Genomic DNA, 19,721 nt, shown 5'->3' with positions numbered 1-19,721 from the left:
TGGGTCACGTTCATGGTCCAAACCGGCACTCTATACAATGGAAACAATCTTATCCTTATCATTTTTAGCATAACCTTTGACTGTGCTACCTTTAGAGTTAACAAACTTGTCAATAAAGTATTCAATCAATCAACTTACCTGGCGTGTGAGCACGTAGTATGCGTACATGGCCATGGCCGTGCCGTAGGTGATAAAGTAGGTGACAGGTTCCATGATGTCCCAGGAGTACTCCCACCAGGTGAGCCGGGCCAGGATGCCAAACTGAGTAGCCATGTAGGCCATACCCCCCCAAATGAACAAGGAGGTACGCCTCTCAGCCTTCTTACTTAAGTCCTCCCTCACCTGTGCACACACACACACACACACACACACACACACACACACACACACACACGCAAATTAATTTCTCCCCTCCGTGATGTCACTGCTGTTGTATCCTACTGACTCACCTGCCAGTGAGGAGCCCCCACCGGGAGGACATAGGGCCTATCGCAAACAGTAATAAATGATTTGATTTGTACAGTAGACTATCATGATATCATGACTACATGATATGCTACAACTAGAACTAGCCAACAGCACGGATAACAGGTTTGTGAACTTTGTACATTTCCTTTTCTTTTCATTGTGGAAATGAATCAATTATTCCAGAATTTGCTCGTCGGGATTTTCTGTGCTTAAAATAATGCAAAGTAGAAAAGTTCCAAATGATGTGAATGGAAAATGTAAAGGGCAAAAGGGGTTTAAGAAATCTCAGACGTTTCGGTATGCAAATCAACATTATCTATGCAAATTTTCTGCACATGACAGCATTCACCAATTATATGAGTCCAGACAGCTAGAATTGCTAATGGGCTTTAATGGCAGACAGAGGCCATGTGGTGGTGTGTTTTGGGTGAGCAGACAAAGAGAAAGGATTCGGGACCTTCTCTAGGGGACCGAGCTGAGAGTTGAGGTCCTCCAGGCGAACCACTAGATCTCGCTCCTTGCAGAGCTGGTGCTCCTCGATGCGCAGCGTCGTGTACAGCTGCTGCACCAACAGCTTCACGTCGTTCAGCCTCTCTGCCTCCTCGTGCGCCAGCAGCTCTGAGGTTTACACACACACACGCAGGCACACACGCACACACACACACACACGCACACCTTTTATTTGTGTTACTAAAGATGTGCGCTTGTCCTCGTGTAACGCTTAACCTGAGGCCAATTCTTCAAAATGCCTTCTACTACACCAGTAGTTATCAAAATCAGCTCTGTTTGGAGGAACGTGCAGCAATGGATTGCACGAGTGCACGTGCAGCAATTCATTTTAATTCATGTGGGCCTCGTTATGTCATCACGCAGCACGTTTTCGTTCAAAGGAGGTAATTAAAATTGGCTTTTTATGGACTTTTGATATACAAATACACAAAAATATTCATTTTCCCATTGTTTTGGCATCTATTGTTAGGTGTGTCCATATGCTGACCTAAAAGTGTGAAAAACGTATTTGCCATTTCACTACATGTGTAAGCTGTGCAGTTGGCCCTCACCTCTACGTGGTGGTCGCACCAGATGCGTGGTGTCATTGATGACAAGCTTGAAGTCATCGAGAAGCAGGATGTCTATCCCTGTGGATGAGGCAACCCTCGCTCCATCTGGAGATAAGACAGGAGCCAGAGAACAGTGACAGGAGGCGAGGTTGGAGAGAGAGAAAGAAAGAAAGAAAGAAAGAAAGAAAGAAAGAAAGAAAGAAGGAAAGAAATGCGGGAGAGAGATAGAGCCAGAGAGAGAGAGAGTGAGTGAGAGAGACAGACAGGCAGAGAAAGAATGCTAATGGTTAGCTGTATTATGAGGCCGCCGTTATCTCTCTCTTCATCTGACCCATTTCTGTCAGCATTTAAATGAGTCCTGAGGCAAAGCAGATGTACTGGTACCACACTGACCGAGGGGGATTCAAGCAGCACACTTTCCTGGACAGTAACACCTTGGGGTGGAATGAGGATTAGAGTGTAACAACATCCCACACCGACGCACCAGGACGCTTAACGTGAGCCGACAACAAAGCGGTTGAATACCTGCTCCAGTGAAAAGTGTGTGCCAACAACATACTGTACGCACAATTACCTCCATCATAGTGTGTGATGTGTGTGGATGGGGGTGTGGGATGTCATGTCATGATTATTGTGGCCAAACTAATTTTGATTAACGATATTATCGTGATAAAAAAAACTCTTAAAATGACACTTACCCTTGTGTTGCACCTCAGCATTCATATTCAGGGGGGAACACTAGCCAAAAATGTCAGATCTACAAGCTCACAATGTGTCGTGTTGCAAGTTGGAACACATTGTGAGCTTATAGGTCTGCTATTTTTGGCAAAGATCTGCCAAAAAGGAAACTCTTGGAGGACGAAAAACACTAGCGGGGGTTCCTGTGTTGTGTTACACTGAAATCGGTGACCTATGAATACGCTTTTGAGTCTCGACGGAAGCAACAGCTGTACCTATTTGCACAAGGTCGGAGGTCCTGCAAGCTGCAGGTCGCCACTAAGTTCCATTGTTAATCCGGGCCTGGCGACAAACATACCTGTGGAGTAGATGGCGACCCGGTCGATGCCTCTGTCTTCTTCTTTGAGCTGTTCCAGAAACACTCCCACGCAGTCGCTGAGCGGCTTGAGGGTGAACTGGCAGCGCTCTCGCCGGGACGGCAAACTGACGGAGATCACCGGCAGCCCGTTCTGATACAGCACCGTCACCTCTGTCACATGAAAACACAACAACGTTTTGATACAGCACCGTCACCTCTGTCACATGAAAACACAACAACGTTTTGATACAGCACCGTCACCTCTGTCACATGAAAACACAACAACGTTCTGATACAGCACCGTCACCTCTGTCACATGAAAACACAACAACGTTTTGATACAGCACCGTCACCTCTGTCACATGAAAACACAACAACGTTTTGATACAGCACCGTCACCTCTGTCACATGAACACACAACAACGTTCTGATACAGCACCGTCACCTCTGTCACATGAAAACACAACAACGTTCTGATACAGCACCGTCACCTCTGTCACATGAAAACACAACAACGTTCTGATACAGCACCGTCACCTCTGTCACATGAAAACACAACAACGTTCTGATACAGCACCGTCACCTCTGTCACATGAAAACACAACGTTTTGATACAGCACCGTCACCTCTGTCACATGAAAACACAACAACGTTTTGATACAGCACCGTCACCTCTGTCACATGAACACACAACAACGTTCTGATACAGCACCGTCACCTCTGTCACATGAACACACAACAACGTTCTGATACAGCACCGTCACCTCTGTCACATGAAAACACAACAACGTTCTGATACAGCACCGTCACCTCTGTCACATGAAAACACAAGAGGATGTTTCACACGCTGCCCATGAATTTGGACAATAGAGAGATGTCATGTCCCCTGTGCTATAATGTCTATATCGATTATCATCACTGTTGGGGAGAAACCTTGATATTCAAACTTTGCGTGTGTTTTTGTTTTTTAACGCCCTACTTGAGCAAACAAACTAAATAATCAAAAGTAGCTGAACCACAAGCTTGAAACAGCAGCACGTTTCAATCTTGTAGATCTGATACTTTTGTTACTTTTGAATTTGCATCCTGAAAAGTAACCGTTTTGGACATATGAGGTTTCAAACCCGACAGAGACGATATATATGTCTATGTGCGTGTAGCGAAAACATTTGGTAGAAACAAGGATTTAAACTGGAAGAGCAGGTCTCTCTGGATGAGGTTAAAATGACTTAAGGCTGTAAACAAAACCAGTCTGGCCTTTGACGACCTACTGTAGGCGTGCATGTCTGACTCGCAGCCTTTGAGTACGCTTTAACAATATTCTTCTTAGATTTATAATTAACACCTAGCAGCGCTGTGTACGGAAGGCACTAGACAAAGAACCATGTATCATTATAATCCATTATTTTCTTACTAGAACAGCAGCATTAACAGGTAATAAATATTCCAAATGCACCAGCCTCTATCATCGCATTTATTTTTACTAGTGCCTTGTTCAGATAGGATAGAGCAGTAGTTCTCACAATGTGTGTGTGTGTGTGTGTGTGTGTGTGTGTGTGTGTGCAGTTCTGAAAAATGGAAATGTTTGGAAACAGAAACAGAAACGCTGCTTTAGAAGAGACAGGCTGTGGTTAGTTAGTGCACCAACTCACCAGGTGCCTGGCTATGGTTAGTTAGTGCACCAACTCACCAGGTACCTGGCTGTGGTCTAGTTAGTGCACCAACTCACCAGGTGCCTGGCTATGGTTAGTTAGTGCACCAACTCACCAGGTACCTGGCTGTGGTCTAGTTAGTGCACCAACTCACCAGGTGCCTGGCTATGGTAAGTTAGTGCACCAACTCACCATGTGCCTGGCTGTGGTAAGTTAGTGCACCAACTCACCAGGTGCCTGGCTGTGGTAAGTTAGTGCACCAACTGCCACCACCAGGCAGGCCAGTGGCACACCGATAAGAAGCCAGAGAATGTGCTACCATCCCTGGAAGCTAAATCATGCAGTGTGGCCCAGGCCCAGCAGGGGGCAGTGCAGCAATAGCAGCACCAGGGGTGACTCAGTGGTCAAACTGACAACATCCATATGAATAAAAACTTTAAAAGCCTTCACTTCACACCGGATTAGAACTGGTAAATTATTCACTGCTGGTTGTTTGAACTATACTCTCCTTGGGGTATCGCCTGGGAGGTGTTTGCTAGGACAACAAGAAAAATGTTTAGGCAGTTGCTAAGTCATTGGCATTGGCAGTTTCTAAATACTTTCCTGATATCTAAACTGTCTCGCTGCAGTGCAATACACCATGTGAAAAGAAGTTTATTGTTAAAAGGCTATACATATAAATCCCTATATTCTGATAGTAATCATTGCTATTAAGAGTTTGTTTCATAGCAGGGGTCTACCTCTCTCCAGCTCTATAATAATTTTTCAGGTGGGTCACCAAATTCATTCAATCAGAAGAGTGTACCCATTTATCAGCCGTTTTCATAATATTCCAATTTTCTCTGCTGAATTTTAAGCTGGCAAATTAACTCTGTCCTGATATGAAACTGGTATCCCAATATGCATATTTATTTTCTGTTTACTAAAGAGTTGGAGAGACTGTGAGACTGTGAGTAAGCAACTCTTGTCTACAACAAAGCTTGCTTACTATGGGAATATAGAGCCATTTGATACGTACGTTAACAAACCTTTAATCAAAGTATAATACTGCACATACATAGTTATACTATCTAGCTGCAGAGAGTACATGCGCACACACAAAATAAACCAGATGTAGCCAGACTAAACAAGAGAACTGCCCTTTTGCCTAAATGTGCATGCTCTACAGTCTACACTGGGGCATTGGGAAGATCAATATAGTATAATTTTCTTAATGTTTCCCCAAGACACCATGGGGCAAATATATACTAATGCCAGCTGTCAATAATTCTATTAACAATTGGAAAATAATCACACTCGTGTGAAGTGAGGGGCGCCTGGTAATGTTTAGTTTAAAGTGCTCTAAAACAAACATTAAAAGTCAATAGACTTGGCTTCCACATGTCACGTTTAGTGCACTGAACTGAAAAAACATAAGTCAATAGACTTGGCTGCCACATGATGTCACGTTAATCACACTCGTGTGAAGTGAGGGGCGCCTGGTAATGTTTAGTTTAAAGTGCTCTAAAACAAACATTAAAAGTCAATAGACTTGGCTTCCACATGTCACGTTTAGTGCACTGAACTGAAAAAACATAAGTCAATAGACTTGGCTGCCACATGATGTCACGTTTAGTGCTCTGAACTGAACAAACATTACAAGTCCATAGACTTGGCTTCCACTCTGTTTGTTTAAAGTGCTACAAACAATAAAAAAAAGTCCATGGCTGCCATGTGACGTAATTCCGAAAGCCAGACTAGCGCCCCTCAAAAGCTACACTTGGAAATGGAACACATGATGAAGTCCTAGTTAATAATGATGTCCTGGAAATCGGCTTAAAATTCCACAAGGCCTTGAGGGCACATTATGATGCTATGATACGACTCAGACAATGTGATAAAACAAATGGCACAAGAACAATTTTTACAGTGCTGTTGTCCAAAAGGGCCTATTATTCTTTTATATGGAGCTCTCGAATCTAATTACCATTGTGTGTCTGAGAGTCACCTGTGTCTAGGCATAGTAATTGCCTTCCGATTAAAGCTGCCCTGTTGGTCTTCAGCCAAGCTTGTGCTGATAATGAGCTGCAAACAGCTTATCCCGTTGCCTTGTTGAGTGGTCCCTAATGACAAGAGCAGTGGTCAACAGTAAAGATGGAGAGGCGTGGCGGAAACCCAGGCTGGCCTCTGTTGTACCAAATAACCCCCCCAGTCGCCTCCGCATCCTCAGGACCCCGAGGGCTGTGTGTCAAGATTACAACTTTGAAGTTTACCATTAATTGTCTAAGTAGTGACCACTGCACCGACTGCAGTGAATCAGCAAATCTTTCCAGCCACAGCCCGCCCCGCGTCCATGGATTTTAGGGAACATGGCTGGCACAAGAAACAGGTCTGCAAGCCAGGATCCCTCAACCACGTTCCACAAGAAGATGTATGGACCCGTATGGATACACACACACACACACACACACGGTTCTCCTCTCAGCACCCCTCTCTGTCCCGGGCTCGCTTTCTTCAAAAAAAAGCCAGATTTGTACTTGGTTGCGTGCCAGTGTCGTGCACCGAAAATAGCAACGTATGCGAGAACGAGAAGTCCAAATGAAACATTAGAATGTTTGAATATACCAAGTGCCCTTATTTTATTATACTGTATTTATATATGTATGTACTGTATGTTTTTGTTTTGTTTTGTTTGTTTTTCATTTTAAGTAATTGTATTGTCTGTATTATGTATTGTTTTGTTGTATTGTCTGTTTGTTAAAAAAAAGAAAAATGCAATAAATATATTGTTAAAAAAAAAAAAAAAAGTTGAATATATGTATTTAAAAAAAAAACATTTTTAACTGCTTCTGTGGGTCCCTGGAACAATGGGGCAACGGTGGCCTAAGAGGGGTTAGAGGAGCGCCCTTGTTGCCGGAAGGTTGCCGGTTTGATTCCTCGGACGGGCAAGAAAAATCTGGGTCGGGAAGTGATTGGTCATCACTCACCCAACACCGCCTTTGAGCAAGGCACTGAACCCCCAACTTCTCCAGTGGAGCTGCTTAGTGGCCAACAGTATAAGACTGTGGTTGTACTGGTCAGCAGGGTGTTGCTGAAAATGAGCACTTGTGCTCAGCTACTACCCTGGGTAAATAAAGGAAAAAAAAAGAAAAAGAAAACAATAATTTGGGGGTTCTTGACATGAAAAGGTTGGTACCACTGATAAAGCAACATAACTGCTAGCCCCATATGTGCCCTCTCCCTACGCTCATTCTGTAGCTCCGAGATGAGGTCACACACTGGGCCCCTCCCACCGCGTTTCAGAAACGGCGCAAGTTTCCACAAAAAGTGTTTCTTATCCTTACCACACCATTAATCCAAAACGTGTAGGGCCCATGCAGGTTTACACTAATTCAAACTTAGGATCGGCCCAGAAAATCCAACTCGCCATTTGAACTGAGCCTTTACGTCCCGTATTTTGTCAGTCGCTTCCATGTTTATCAAGGAAGTTGAAAAGCTTTAGCGCCTCCCCGGCGCCTCCCCTGGTCGAAAATTTCCAACTGACTTCAGTTCACTCGACATGCACGCGCACACGCACACTTCCTTGATAAACATGGAAGCGACTGACAAAAGACGGGACGTAAAGGCTCAGTTCAAATGGAGAGTTGGATTTTCTGGGTGTGGTTGGATTAATGGTGTGGTAAGGATAAGAAACACTTTTTGTGGAAACTTTCGCCGTTTCTGAAACGCGGTGGGAGGGGCCCAGTGTGTGACCTCATCTCGGAGCTACAGAATGAGCGTAGGGAGAGGGCACATATGGGGCTACATAACTGCTAGGATTTTGGATACATTTGTAGAATCTGCCTCAGGTCTCAATGTATTCATTTAACTCAGTCGTACAACCGTGTCCCATGGCGAAAATAGCGGATCTACAAGCTACAAGCATGCTGCGACATGTAGCTCGTAGCTATTCTGCCTGCGTGACACCACGCTCAACTGATACGTCAAGCCCTGTATTCTCTCCTGTCTCCTCCCTGAGAGAGGAACAGATGTGGATGTCAAAATCATCCCAAATTAATGACTGCTATCTGTTAAACACCAAACCTTCCCGTCTGATCAACCAGCTCAGCTCATTATTAGTCTCGGTAATTAAAGTACACAGATTGTGATCTGACAAGCGAGAACCCCAGGCTTTTCACCACAGGGCTGACTTAGCTCATATGGCCATGAAGACATTCAATTTATTTATTGCAGACTCAGGGGAATCCATATCACAGTACAGAATAACAATACTATACTAATACTAATAACAATAATAGATAAGAAGTAATAAAATAGAAATAAATATACAATAAAAAGAGTTCCACCATGTTCAGTTTCGAACATACAGACACGTTCGCCAATGGTTCCACAGTCTGGAGGAGAACCTGACAGAACTTCGTATTGGGTTAGTAATGAGTAATGAGTAGTGAGTAATGAGTAGTGACTGCCTTCCTAGATATGTCCCTAACCGCCCCCTCAGGTCCTCCAATGCTGGCCTACTTGAAGTGCCTAAAAGAATGTGCACAAAGAAATATGGTGAGGCAGCTTTTTGCTTCTACGGCCCAACAGCCTGGAATAAACTTCCATTCAAGCTCAGACACGCACCCTCTGTAGACATTTTTTAATCTCAACTCAAGACTCACCTCTTCACTCTTGCTTTTTAGTTGAGTTTTACTATGCACGTTCCTACCCTGCCCTGACTGATTGCTGCATGTGGTATGTATAGATTTATGTGGCATAAATCTATACATGAGATTGCGTAGCACAGCAGAGCAGGTGGGGACCCCAACACAGACGAACATTTGGCTTGCACTGGAGCTTCTTGGAGCTCTCAGTAGCAGCCTCATGCAGTCATTGTAGGCCACTGTCAAACGTCTGATACTGGCTTGCTTGTATCGACACCACAGGTGGGCGGTATACAGGAGTGTACAAAATGATTTAAAAAGTGAAATCTTCACCGGTACTGAGCACATGCTAAATTTTCTACACAGCATGTTTCCTTGCGCATACAGCTTCCTACACTGTCTATATATGTCCTTGTCATCAGAGAGGTCATTTGAGATGATGTGGCCCAAATATTTTATCTCACTGCAGACACTAAGGACAGAGCCAGAAAGGTAAAAGTCAGGAAAGGTTAGATGTCTGTCTTCCCTGCTTCGGACAATCATAATCTTGCTTTTTTTTGCATTATATTTAATGTCAAAGTCAGCACCGTACTGTGAGCATGCACTCAGCAGCTGTTGACATGTTTCCCTCTCGCATCAAAACAACACTTGTTTTGTAGGTTACAAGTTGCACTACTCCTGTCGGGCTGTGGAGTATGCCTGGGATTACACGGGAGGTGGACGAACTAGGAACCAGGGACTGAAGCAAAATAAAATCTCACAGCTGGAATAATGTCGTTAGGCCAAGTCCTAAACTGCTATTTGTTGAAACAGCGTGAAAGAAGGTCCGCCCCACATTCTAGAGCTGTGTTTAATAAACAATGAGCTCTATGCACACAGAATAACTCTTCCTACTTCCGGGCCACATCCCTAGATGATAGGCCTACTAATGAATGCTCTGTTCCATTTAGTGTGCAGTGGTTCTCATTCTCAAACCTTTTCATTTCAAGGACCCCCCATAACTATGAGAGTATGCTAATGGTAAAAAATTACCCCTTCCATTTGTACACTCTCAGCGTTACAAACCCAGACAAGCCCTGAAATGGAACCCCCAAGGAAAAAGTTAACGAGGTCGCCCCAGGAACAGCTGGAGAATAATTATCGAGGCAGAAATGGCAGAGAGTGGGCTCAACTGGGGAGATCTCGAAAAAACGGCTAAAAACCGAGTGAAATGGAGGACATTGGTCAACGGCCTATGCACCCTAGAGGAGCAAAGGGCTTAAGTCAAGTAAGTCAAGAGTTACACACCCTCACTGGGCCATTTGGAACCCACTCAAGGTCAAGGACACTTAAAGACCCACAGTGAACCAACACACACAATAGCAGCACCCTGATTTGACCAGAATGGAACAACAGAGCCTTCATTAGTATCAGCGGTAACACCTGTGAAGGAAGTAGGGAAGGGGCTCATGTTCTTTCCAAAATGGCGTGTGTGCATAGAGCCCATTTGGTACAATTATGTAAAGTTAGGATGTTTTTGTAGCCATACAAGCCAACCAGTTGAAGAAATTGGTCAGAATCTATTCAGAGGAGAGCTCCTGTGAGACGCAGCATCTCATTTTAGAGTGGGTCCTATACACAGATAAAACATTACATACAACACACAAAGGGGGCTCCCAAATGTAAGCTCTACCACTATGCAACTTATTTAACAAAGCAGATTGAGGCCTTTGCTTTTATGACATAGACGTACCTTCTAGAGCAGCGGACGAACACAACAGTCTCTGGCCCTGCCACGAGGGGGCGCCCTTCCAAACCTGCAGACAGAGAGAGAGAGAGAGAGAGAGAGAGAGAGAGAGAGAGAGAGAGAGAGAGGGAGAGGGAGAGGGAGAGGGAGAGGGAGAGGGAGAGGGAGAGGGAGAGGGAGAGGGAGAGGGAGAGGGAGAGGGAGAGGGAGAGGGAGAGGGAGAGAGAGAGAGAGAGAGAGAGAGAGAGAGAGAGAGAGAGAGAGAGGGAGAGGGAGAGGGAGAGAGAGAGAGAGAGAGAGAAAGGGGGAGTTGATTCATTTTGAAACTCAATCTGGCATTTCAAATAGAAGTAAAAGTATTGGAAATACTCAAGTAAAGTACAAACTCAACTCAAAATTGTTCTGTAAATGTACTAAATTACTTTCCACTATTGTTCATCTTAAAATTCAATCTGGCATCTTGTCTGTCAACAATCGTGAAACCGCTATCTGCCATTTCTAGGCGGAGAGCTCTCATGTAATGATATAGCCCCAATGTGTTTTTAGGCTTACGCTGCTAAGCAACAACAAATGAAACAACGAGGGATAGACAAATAAAGGTGTCGAGTTACAACATGGCACGCACACTTCTCATGCCATACGAAGAGCAGAGCCACACCCAAGTTATGTACACGTGCACAGATTTATAACTGAAAGCTGGGACACTGACACTCCCTTTTACACACACACACACACACACACACACACACACACACACACACACACAAGGATGATGACACATTGGGGAAACACGCAACTTATATACTTTGACCCATTTTTTATCACAACAGCAGTGTAGGTTCAGCACTAGTAGGCATCCTTGTGGGGGGAGGGGGGGGTCTAACTGTGCTTTAATATGTCAGACACTGAGAGGAGAGAGACAGAGGGGGTTGAGAGTTCTGGGGAAAGCCCTTTTCTCTTCTCGTCTACGAGCCCTGCATTCCTTTTGGGCGATGCGATGCGGCTACACATGTTTTGAATCAGAGAGCTCGTCACGTTTTCCTACCGCGCTGAGCTCAAGGCCGTTCCTTTCTGTGTGTGGAGAGAGAGATAGAGACCTCATGTCTCTGTGTGGAGAGAGAGAGAGACCTCCTCTCTGTGTGGAGAGAGAGATAGAAAGACATCCTCTCTCTATATGTAGAGAGAGAGACCTCCCCTCTATGTGTAGAGAGAGAGGGGGAGAGACCTCCTTTCTGTGTGGAGAGAGAGACCTCTCTGTGTAGCGAGAGAGAGACCTCCTCTCTGTGGAGAGAGAGACAGAGAGAGAGACCTCCTCTCACTGTATAAAGAGACAGGGTGGCTGATGAACAGGGGGAAGGAAGTAGGACGCCCACGCACACATGCATGCATACACAGCTCTATTGCACCATCAAATGTTTGTTTCCACTGCTGACACTGTTTCACAACGCATGGAGTCATACTGTACACAGAGTGTGTGTGTGTGTGTGCGCTCCTGAGCCATGCAGTTTTACAGATACATATAGATAACCTAGATACTAGCTACTGTACAGTACGTTCTGCAGCTGCTGTGATGCGTACTACAGAAACCCCCCGCGCAGGTGTGTGCTTGCACGTGTACGTTTTGTCACCGTCACTTCATGGTTGACAACTGGGTTCAGGATACAGAGCCCTGAGCTTAACACTGTCTTCCGGATGAAAGCTTGTACTGTACTTCTGCGTCGACGTTGTACATTTTTGTCATAAATGAATGCCCTACACTTCAAGTAATGAAAATAGCTGATGTACAAGCTTTTTAAAATATTTGTTTTGGGATATCGTCTCTGTCGGGTGGAAACCTCATAATGTCCAAAATGGTTACTTTTATTGGCCTTCACCATCGTCAAAGTTGCCCACCCCCGATCTAGGGCAAAATAAAATTATTTTATTTCTACGACCCAGAAGAAAGTATTGTTTCATTTGTGTTTATAAATTCGTATTTTTCTGGCTGTTACAATGCTAAAAATGTGAATTAGAAAAGGTGTCTTATCTTCCTCCTTGAGGAAATGCAGGTGGCTAAGAAAAGGTGTCTTATCTTCCTCCTTGAGGAAATGCAGGTGGCTAAAACACCATCTCATCTATTTCACTGCGTACCTTGTCTGAGGAACCCACGGCTGATGCCAAGGGATGTTGGCACCGGGCCATGCCAACATCAGAACAGGGTAACACACTAACACAGGCTACTGTACTGTATAGGTAAACACTTTTTACTTTATTTAGCCTAGTTAGAGTGAGAGATGTCCAACACAGTCAGTCAGAGAATCGCACTGCTTCAAGCATTCACACACAGTGACATCCTCAGAGTTGATTTAACTCAGAAGAGTGTAAAAATTGAACCAATTACCAAGTGAGGATTTTACTTGTGCTGTGCAGAGAAATCTTTCAGAAGTCTCAACAGCCCCAACACTGTCAGATTGCATTTAAACGTGTCGATGAGATGGATAAAACGTTTGAAACAACACATAATATCATAGCAGTGGAGGCTAACAGTATCTGACAGTATCCGAGGTCAAATTGGTGTTGAAATTATTTTCTGCATTTAAACGTGTCGATGAAATGGATCTGTGGAGGGTAAAATACTGACAGTATCAAATTGGTGTTGATGACATTAACGATGGCTTTCTGGACCTCTGTACCTCTCTCTGTCTGTACCCCTCTCTGATGGGTACTTAACAGAATAGGGAAAGTAGCACAGAGACCCGGAGTGCCAGCCACCTGCTGCAATGCAACACTCCCATCCCAACCCACACCCCACTGAGACAGGGAGGGTAGTACACAGTGATGCAGCCACTGTTGTATGCTCACTCTTAACTCCTAAAGTGCACTAACGCTGCACTGTTTGTTCCAGAGCAAAGAGGGAATTTCCTTCAAATGTAGCCCTATCTCCATTCCATTTATAAGAAGACACAATGAGCAGTCAGTCATACACAGGTCTGGGGTATCACCATCCAAAAGAGAAATGACCATAGGTGGTTTTTTAATTTAGCACCTTTTCCCCCATTTTAGTTCTCAATTCCCCTTAGTACCATTAGACCCTTGTACCGTTAGACCGTTTTGTCGCTGCTGACGCCTACTTTTTCGGTTTGTTATGGAGGGTGTAGGCGAGCACAATAATGGACCACAATGGAAAACAATGCAAACAATCCCCCGGGACTTTTTTGCGCTATCCTTTATTTAGCATAACCTTTTACTGTACTTTTAATATTGTACTGTTGCATCTTGTTAATATAATATCAGTCAATGAAAACGCGCCTCCTCCGACACACTTGATGCCACCAGTGACCAGTCTTCTGCATCTTTTTATCTGACAATGAGGAGTTTCACCGAAGTACCTACAGTAACCCATTTCAGCTCCACACTAAACAGCCACCCTGACCGACTTGCACAAGTCGAGGGATTGACTTTCCCCACCGGGATTCCCAACCTTGAACTCGGTCAATAGGCTCTATGCACAGGCTGCAGCCATATCGGAAAGAAAATTGGGCCTCTTCCTTACTTCTTTCACTGGTGTTACCAATGATGCTATTAATGAAGGCTCGGCTCCATTCTGGTAAGAGTTAGGGGTGCTGATTTCTCAATACTGATATTGGGCATGTTGGCTCACTGGAAACACACTGCTATACCAGCGGATCTTAAAGTGGGATCCAGGGACTTTCATAGTTACAAATGGCCCCTTATGGGTGTGTAACTGAGAGAGTACAAATGTACACTCAGAGTTATGGTGGTCCTTTCAATTAAAAAGTTTGAGAACCACTGTTTTCTCTTCGGAGATGAGTAAAAAGGCTGGGAACGAGGCTGGTGCTGCACTAAATCAAAGAGAGCCTTCATGGTAAAACGTGCGTGTGCGTGTGTTGTACTGTGCGTGCGTGTGTGTGTGAGAGAGTTTATGTCCAGTACAGAAGAACACTTCACAGTGCATTCTTCTCTTTTTGACAAGACCCGGCTGCATATGTAGTGGGACTCCAAGAATGTCGAACTGTTCTCCCGACGGGAGAAGCACATGTCCCCGAACCCAAATAAGGACATAACGATTAGCCCCCCCGCTGCTGGTGGAATAAGCACAGCCCCAACAGTGATGAAGCTACAGCTCAGATAGTGCTGACAGAGGCGTGGAATAACAGCGCAGCACAGCAATTCATAAAAGGAGCACTTCATCCATTTTCAAACTTAACTTCATATAATTGGTCCTCACGCCTCACCAGCGCTCATTATACAATGTAAATATTTTCCATCTTCTCAATCTGCATCTCATTGGACATATATATGGACAGTTCATAAACCTGCCTGCCAATGACACCATCGATGGGGAAGTTAAGTCAAACTTGCCATTGTTCTCGTATTACAAAAGCATTTTTGGTCATTACGAAACCTACCTACCAATGTTGTTACTGGTAGGGCAGGTTTGTGAACTATCCACAGCCGAGACACAGAGTGAGTAGACAGAAATGGTGCCATCTTATGTTGAGCATTAGGTTGAGAGATGGGGCGAACTGCTCCTTTAACGTCAGCATCTAAAAGCCAGGAGGAACCCTTTCACCGATATCCACTGTATCCCAGTGACCCGCCCCCTCATGGAATTAGCCAGGGGACAGCTCAGCATTTCAAAATGTGTGCATATGCATATCATAGACTCCTTCTTTGCACGCATGTAAACACGCATGAACATGAACATGCACATATACAGTACTGTATCATGTGCGTGTGGTGGTGTCTGTACGCATGCATGTCTTGCATATTATGCACGTGCGAATGAGTGCATTTGTGTGCTTGACTGCCTGTCACTGGAGGTTGCAGGGTTATAGGTCCTGACAGAAGCACCCCCCACCCATCCCACCGCACCCCCCCCCCCCCTCCCCCAAGGCACACAGCCACTGAAACGCTGCCTGAAATATTTAACAGTGGAGCGGCAGTCAATAGCACAGCAACCTTGGAATCAATGTCATACGACTGGGGGGGGGGAAGAAAGAGAGAGAGAGAGAGAGAGAGAGAGAGAGAGAGAGAGAGAGAGAGAGATATTAATTACATAAATGGAGACAAAGGCATGAGAGAACAGGAGAATGGCATGGATGGGGAAATATGAATGGATGGACAATGAACTGAGCAAAGGAGAATGAGGATGAGAGAGAGAGAGAGAGAGAGAGAGAGAGAGAGAGAGAGAGAGAGATAGAAGGGGGTTGGAACGATGGATGGATGGCAACACGGGAAAGAAAATGAAGGCTGGAGTAAAACGGCATGAATCACCGGCGAGCGCAAGTGCGTGTGTGTGTCTGTGTGTGTGTGTGTGTGTGTCTGTGTGTGCGTGCGTGCAAGTGCAAGTGCAGACATGCGTGGACATGCATCGATCACCATGTGCTGCTGCATATACTGTACTGTACCCTGCAGCAAGCAGGCTGAAACGTGACTATATACGCTGTGTGTGTGACTGGTAGACAGAGAGAGAGAGGGGGGGAGAGGGGGGGGAACCCAGAGGAAGGGAGGGCAGAGGAGGGTAGACTCACTGGAGGAACTGATGATTACTGCAGTAAAGGAATCCCTCGTCTAGAAAGGGGGGTTACCCCTCATTCTCGCTCTCTCTCTCTCTCCCCCCTTCAATCGCTCCCATCCTCCTCCCTCTAAATCCAGATGGGCTGCTTTGATCTGCCAAGACCCCCACTCCTCTGCACTGCGCTTAAAAGTTCCCCCTGCATTTCATCCACCCCCCCCTCAAGTGGGCGGGGGTACCCTCCCTCTGGACTGTAGCATAAACGCCTTCCTTTCATCTCGTACACTCGCGGGTCGCCAAAACCTCTCGCTCGATGTTTCCGACACCCATGGACCTGGTAATGGTTATACAAGGTAGTGTTGATGACGGTGGGAAGGACAGAGTGAGGCTACATACTACTGTATGCTATAACACGACACACACACACCAAACACACACACACCCTTTTCATGAAGGAAAAGAATGAACACCACCCAGGAGGAACTCACAACTCCTGATTGTCACAACTCATCTCCATTCATGTCTAATATTGCATATTAATTTAACTCTGAGAGGGTACAAATGGGTCCATTTGGTTCCATTAGTACACTCTCATGAGTTACAAATGGATAAATTAACACAGATGACAATTCCTACTTTCTAACTGCACAAGATTTAGGGCTAATTTCGGTCCAAATTATGCACATCATGGATACAATTCTGAGATTTATTAGATTTTGTCATTCCCCTGGGGATAATATTGCATATACAGACGATCCCTAGAGCTGATCTGAGGGTGCAGTATGTCACTGCAATACGTCTATAGCCAGAAGAAATAAACAAAATGCTCTGCGAAAAGAAATATGTGAGGGATAATTCACTACAACACTAAGCAACAGCTGTAGAGAGCCATAAAAAAAATTAATTCATTTTTATTTTTTAGATGAAAACACCCCCTGTGACAAATCACAATTTACAATTTACAATTTAGGCATTTAGCAGACGCTCTTAATCCAGAGCGACTTACAATAATCAGGAACACAGGAATCACTGACATCTACTGTAGCTCCGATTACACACACACACACACACACCCCCCCCCCCCCCCAATGTAATATATATTCATTCACGAATGCTCTAATAACTCTCTCCAACACATAGAAAGAGCACGTAAACATCGACATACTTGACGGGCGGTTTGAAATGCAAAGAGACAAGCTCGCACAACAACACACTCCCTCTTGCAGGCAGCTGTGTTTATACAGTATGTATATGTACACACCAAAAAATGCAGAGGAATTAATTGTCAGGGACTTAATTTCATGGTGTCCTTCTGGGGGCATGGAACAGCTCAGCCATTTATCTATCCAATAACCACAACAAACATCCCCCTCTGACAGATCGAAGCGGTACCCTCCTCGGCTCTAGCTATTGCATGCGAGCCTGGAAGATAAGTGTAGCTACATGCCGGCACACTTTCATCACAGTTAAAAGCCTCAAGTGTTGTTGAAATTGCATCAGTGTGGAATATACACATGTCATACAGAAGGAAAGAAACATTGAATGGACCCAGGTTACTTAGGCAGACCATATGGAACACGTAAGTGGTTAAGAGAAGCGATTTCAGATCTTTCTTGAATTAACTCCAGCAGATGTAATGATGGCAGAGAATTCCAGCATATATTAATTAAAACAGAGTCTGGCACATACAGGGCATTGGCGGTCTGAGGAGACGTGAGCTACGTGTTGAGTAATTATTAGTAGGATCAGGATTTTACAGCGTATATCCGTGCCGATACAGTCCACCCTAGAACCACGGTGAGGACACCTAACATGCGCAGGAGGAGGACCGACACAATATTGGCCATCACTGCCATCATATCTCAAACATTTTTTTATTTTACGACGCATCCTAAAAGAGTAATGCTCAAAATATTTTATTTTCCAATTTCACTTTGCTTCGATCGTGACGCCGAGATGGATTTTTTACAACCTGAAGAGCCGTGGGAAATCAATTTCCCAGCGGCCCAATCGTTGTGATGATGGCCAGGGTCAAGGAGAGACTCGGTGCTCCATCACCCTCGCCATGACAGCCCCTCCTCCGAGCCCCGGCGGCCAGGGAGCAGCACACGGTCAAGGTAGGATGAGCTCACACTCACCGTGCAGAGAGGGCCAACAGACAGGCTGCAGCACACGGTCAAGGTAGGGTGAGCTCACACTCACCGTGCAGAGAGGGCCAACAGACAGGCTGCAGCACACGGTCAAGGTAGGGTGAGCTCACACTCACCGTGCAGAGAGGGCCAACAGACAGGCTGCAGCACACGGTCAAGGTAGGGTGAGCTCACACTCACCGTGCAGAGAGGGCCAACAGACAGGCTGCAGCACACGGTCAAGGTAGGGTGAGCTCACACTCACCGTGCAGAGAGGGCCAACAGACAGGCTGCAGCACACGGTCAAGGTAGGGTGAGCTCACACTCACCGTGCAGAGAGGGCCAACAGACAGGCTGCAGCACACGGTCAAGGTAGGGTGAGCTCACACTCACCGTGCAGAGAGGGCCAACAGACAGGCTGCAGCACACGGTCAAGGTAGGGTGAGCTCACACTCACCGTGCAGAGAGGGCCAACAGACAGGCTGCAGCACACGGTCAAGGTAGGGTGAGCTCACACTCACCGTGCAGAGAGGGCCAACAGACAGGCTGCAGCCATCCAGACGGTACCACCAACATTAGTCCAAAACAGTGGTTCCCAAACTTTTTAGTTTTTTTTTTTTTTTTAATGGAAATTATTTGAATTTCTGATTTCATTTATGAAATGCTTTTGAATTGATGAATTGTTTTTTTTCGTTTCAACTTTTTACAATCTTTTGAAAATGAAATGTAGGAAACAAAAAAAAGGGGATCTTCCTTTACTCGCAAACCATAAATATCGGTCCGCGGCCCACACTGCACTGTTTGGGGAAGCGAAACTGTGAAAGCGAAACAGAAGCGAAATACAATCTCGACTCAAATCCTGCATCTGATGATTTAGCTTGTAACAGCTTATTATTTATTCATCAGCATTGATTACATTGGACCGAGACAGTACTGATTCTGTGTTGACTGGAGTAGCACGATGTGGTGGTTCAGTGGTTCCCAGGTGAGATGCCCTGCCCTCCACACTGCACTGTGTAACTATCCACTGTGGTGGTTCAGTGGTTCCCAGGTGAGATGCCCTGCCCTCCACACTGCACTGTGTAACTATCCACTGTGGTGGTTCAGTGGTTCCCAGGTGAGATGCCCTGCCCTCCACACTGCACTGTGTAACTATCCACTGTGGTGGTTCAGTGGTTCCCAGGTGAGATGCCCTGCCCTCTACACTGCACTGTGTAACTATCCACTGTGGTGGTTCAGTGGTTCCCAGGTGAGATGCCCTGCCCTCTACACTGCACTGTGTAACTATCCACTGTGGTGGTTCAGTGGTTCCCAGGTGAGATGCCCTGCCCTCCACACTGCACTGTGTATCCACTCTCCAACCTTGTTGTTTCATACCGTGTGCTCCAGAAGTAAACTCATGATTATCCAGCTTCTGACAGCCTGCGGTAAGGATGGAATTTGAAAAACAACCACCACGCCGATCACTCACTCGAATGCACTAAGCAAGGGATCCTCCACGCACGC

At 45.4% G+C, this 19,721-nt stretch overlaps 1 protein-coding gene across 1 annotated transcript in view; it reads right to left on the bottom strand.

The window, feature by feature from the left end:
• Positions 1–19,721, bottom strand: part of mcu (mitochondrial calcium uniporter) — a 92,851-nt gene that overhangs the window by 6,658 nt on the left and 66,472 nt on the right. Inside the window, exons 3-7 of the mRNA XM_083775356.1 lie at positions 10,575–10,638; positions 2,566–2,736; positions 1,530–1,634; positions 926–1,086; positions 139–342 (exon numbers count right to left, since the gene is read on the bottom strand). Coding sequence (XP_083631482.1) covers positions 139–342; positions 926–1,086; positions 1,530–1,634; positions 2,566–2,736; positions 10,575–10,638 — 705 coding nt within the window. The remainder of the gene's footprint in view (positions 1–138; positions 343–925; positions 1,087–1,529; positions 1,635–2,565; positions 2,737–10,574; positions 10,639–19,721) is intronic.

Source organism: Protomyctophum parallelum (genome assembly GCF_964188405.1).
Source record: "Protomyctophum parallelum genome assembly, chromosome: 10".
In the NCBI taxonomy this organism is placed as follows: domain Eukaryota; kingdom Metazoa; phylum Chordata; class Actinopteri; order Myctophiformes; family Myctophidae; genus Protomyctophum; species Protomyctophum parallelum.
Note: the sequence above shows the minus strand (reverse complement) of the source record. Positions and strands in the feature narration are given on the sequence as shown.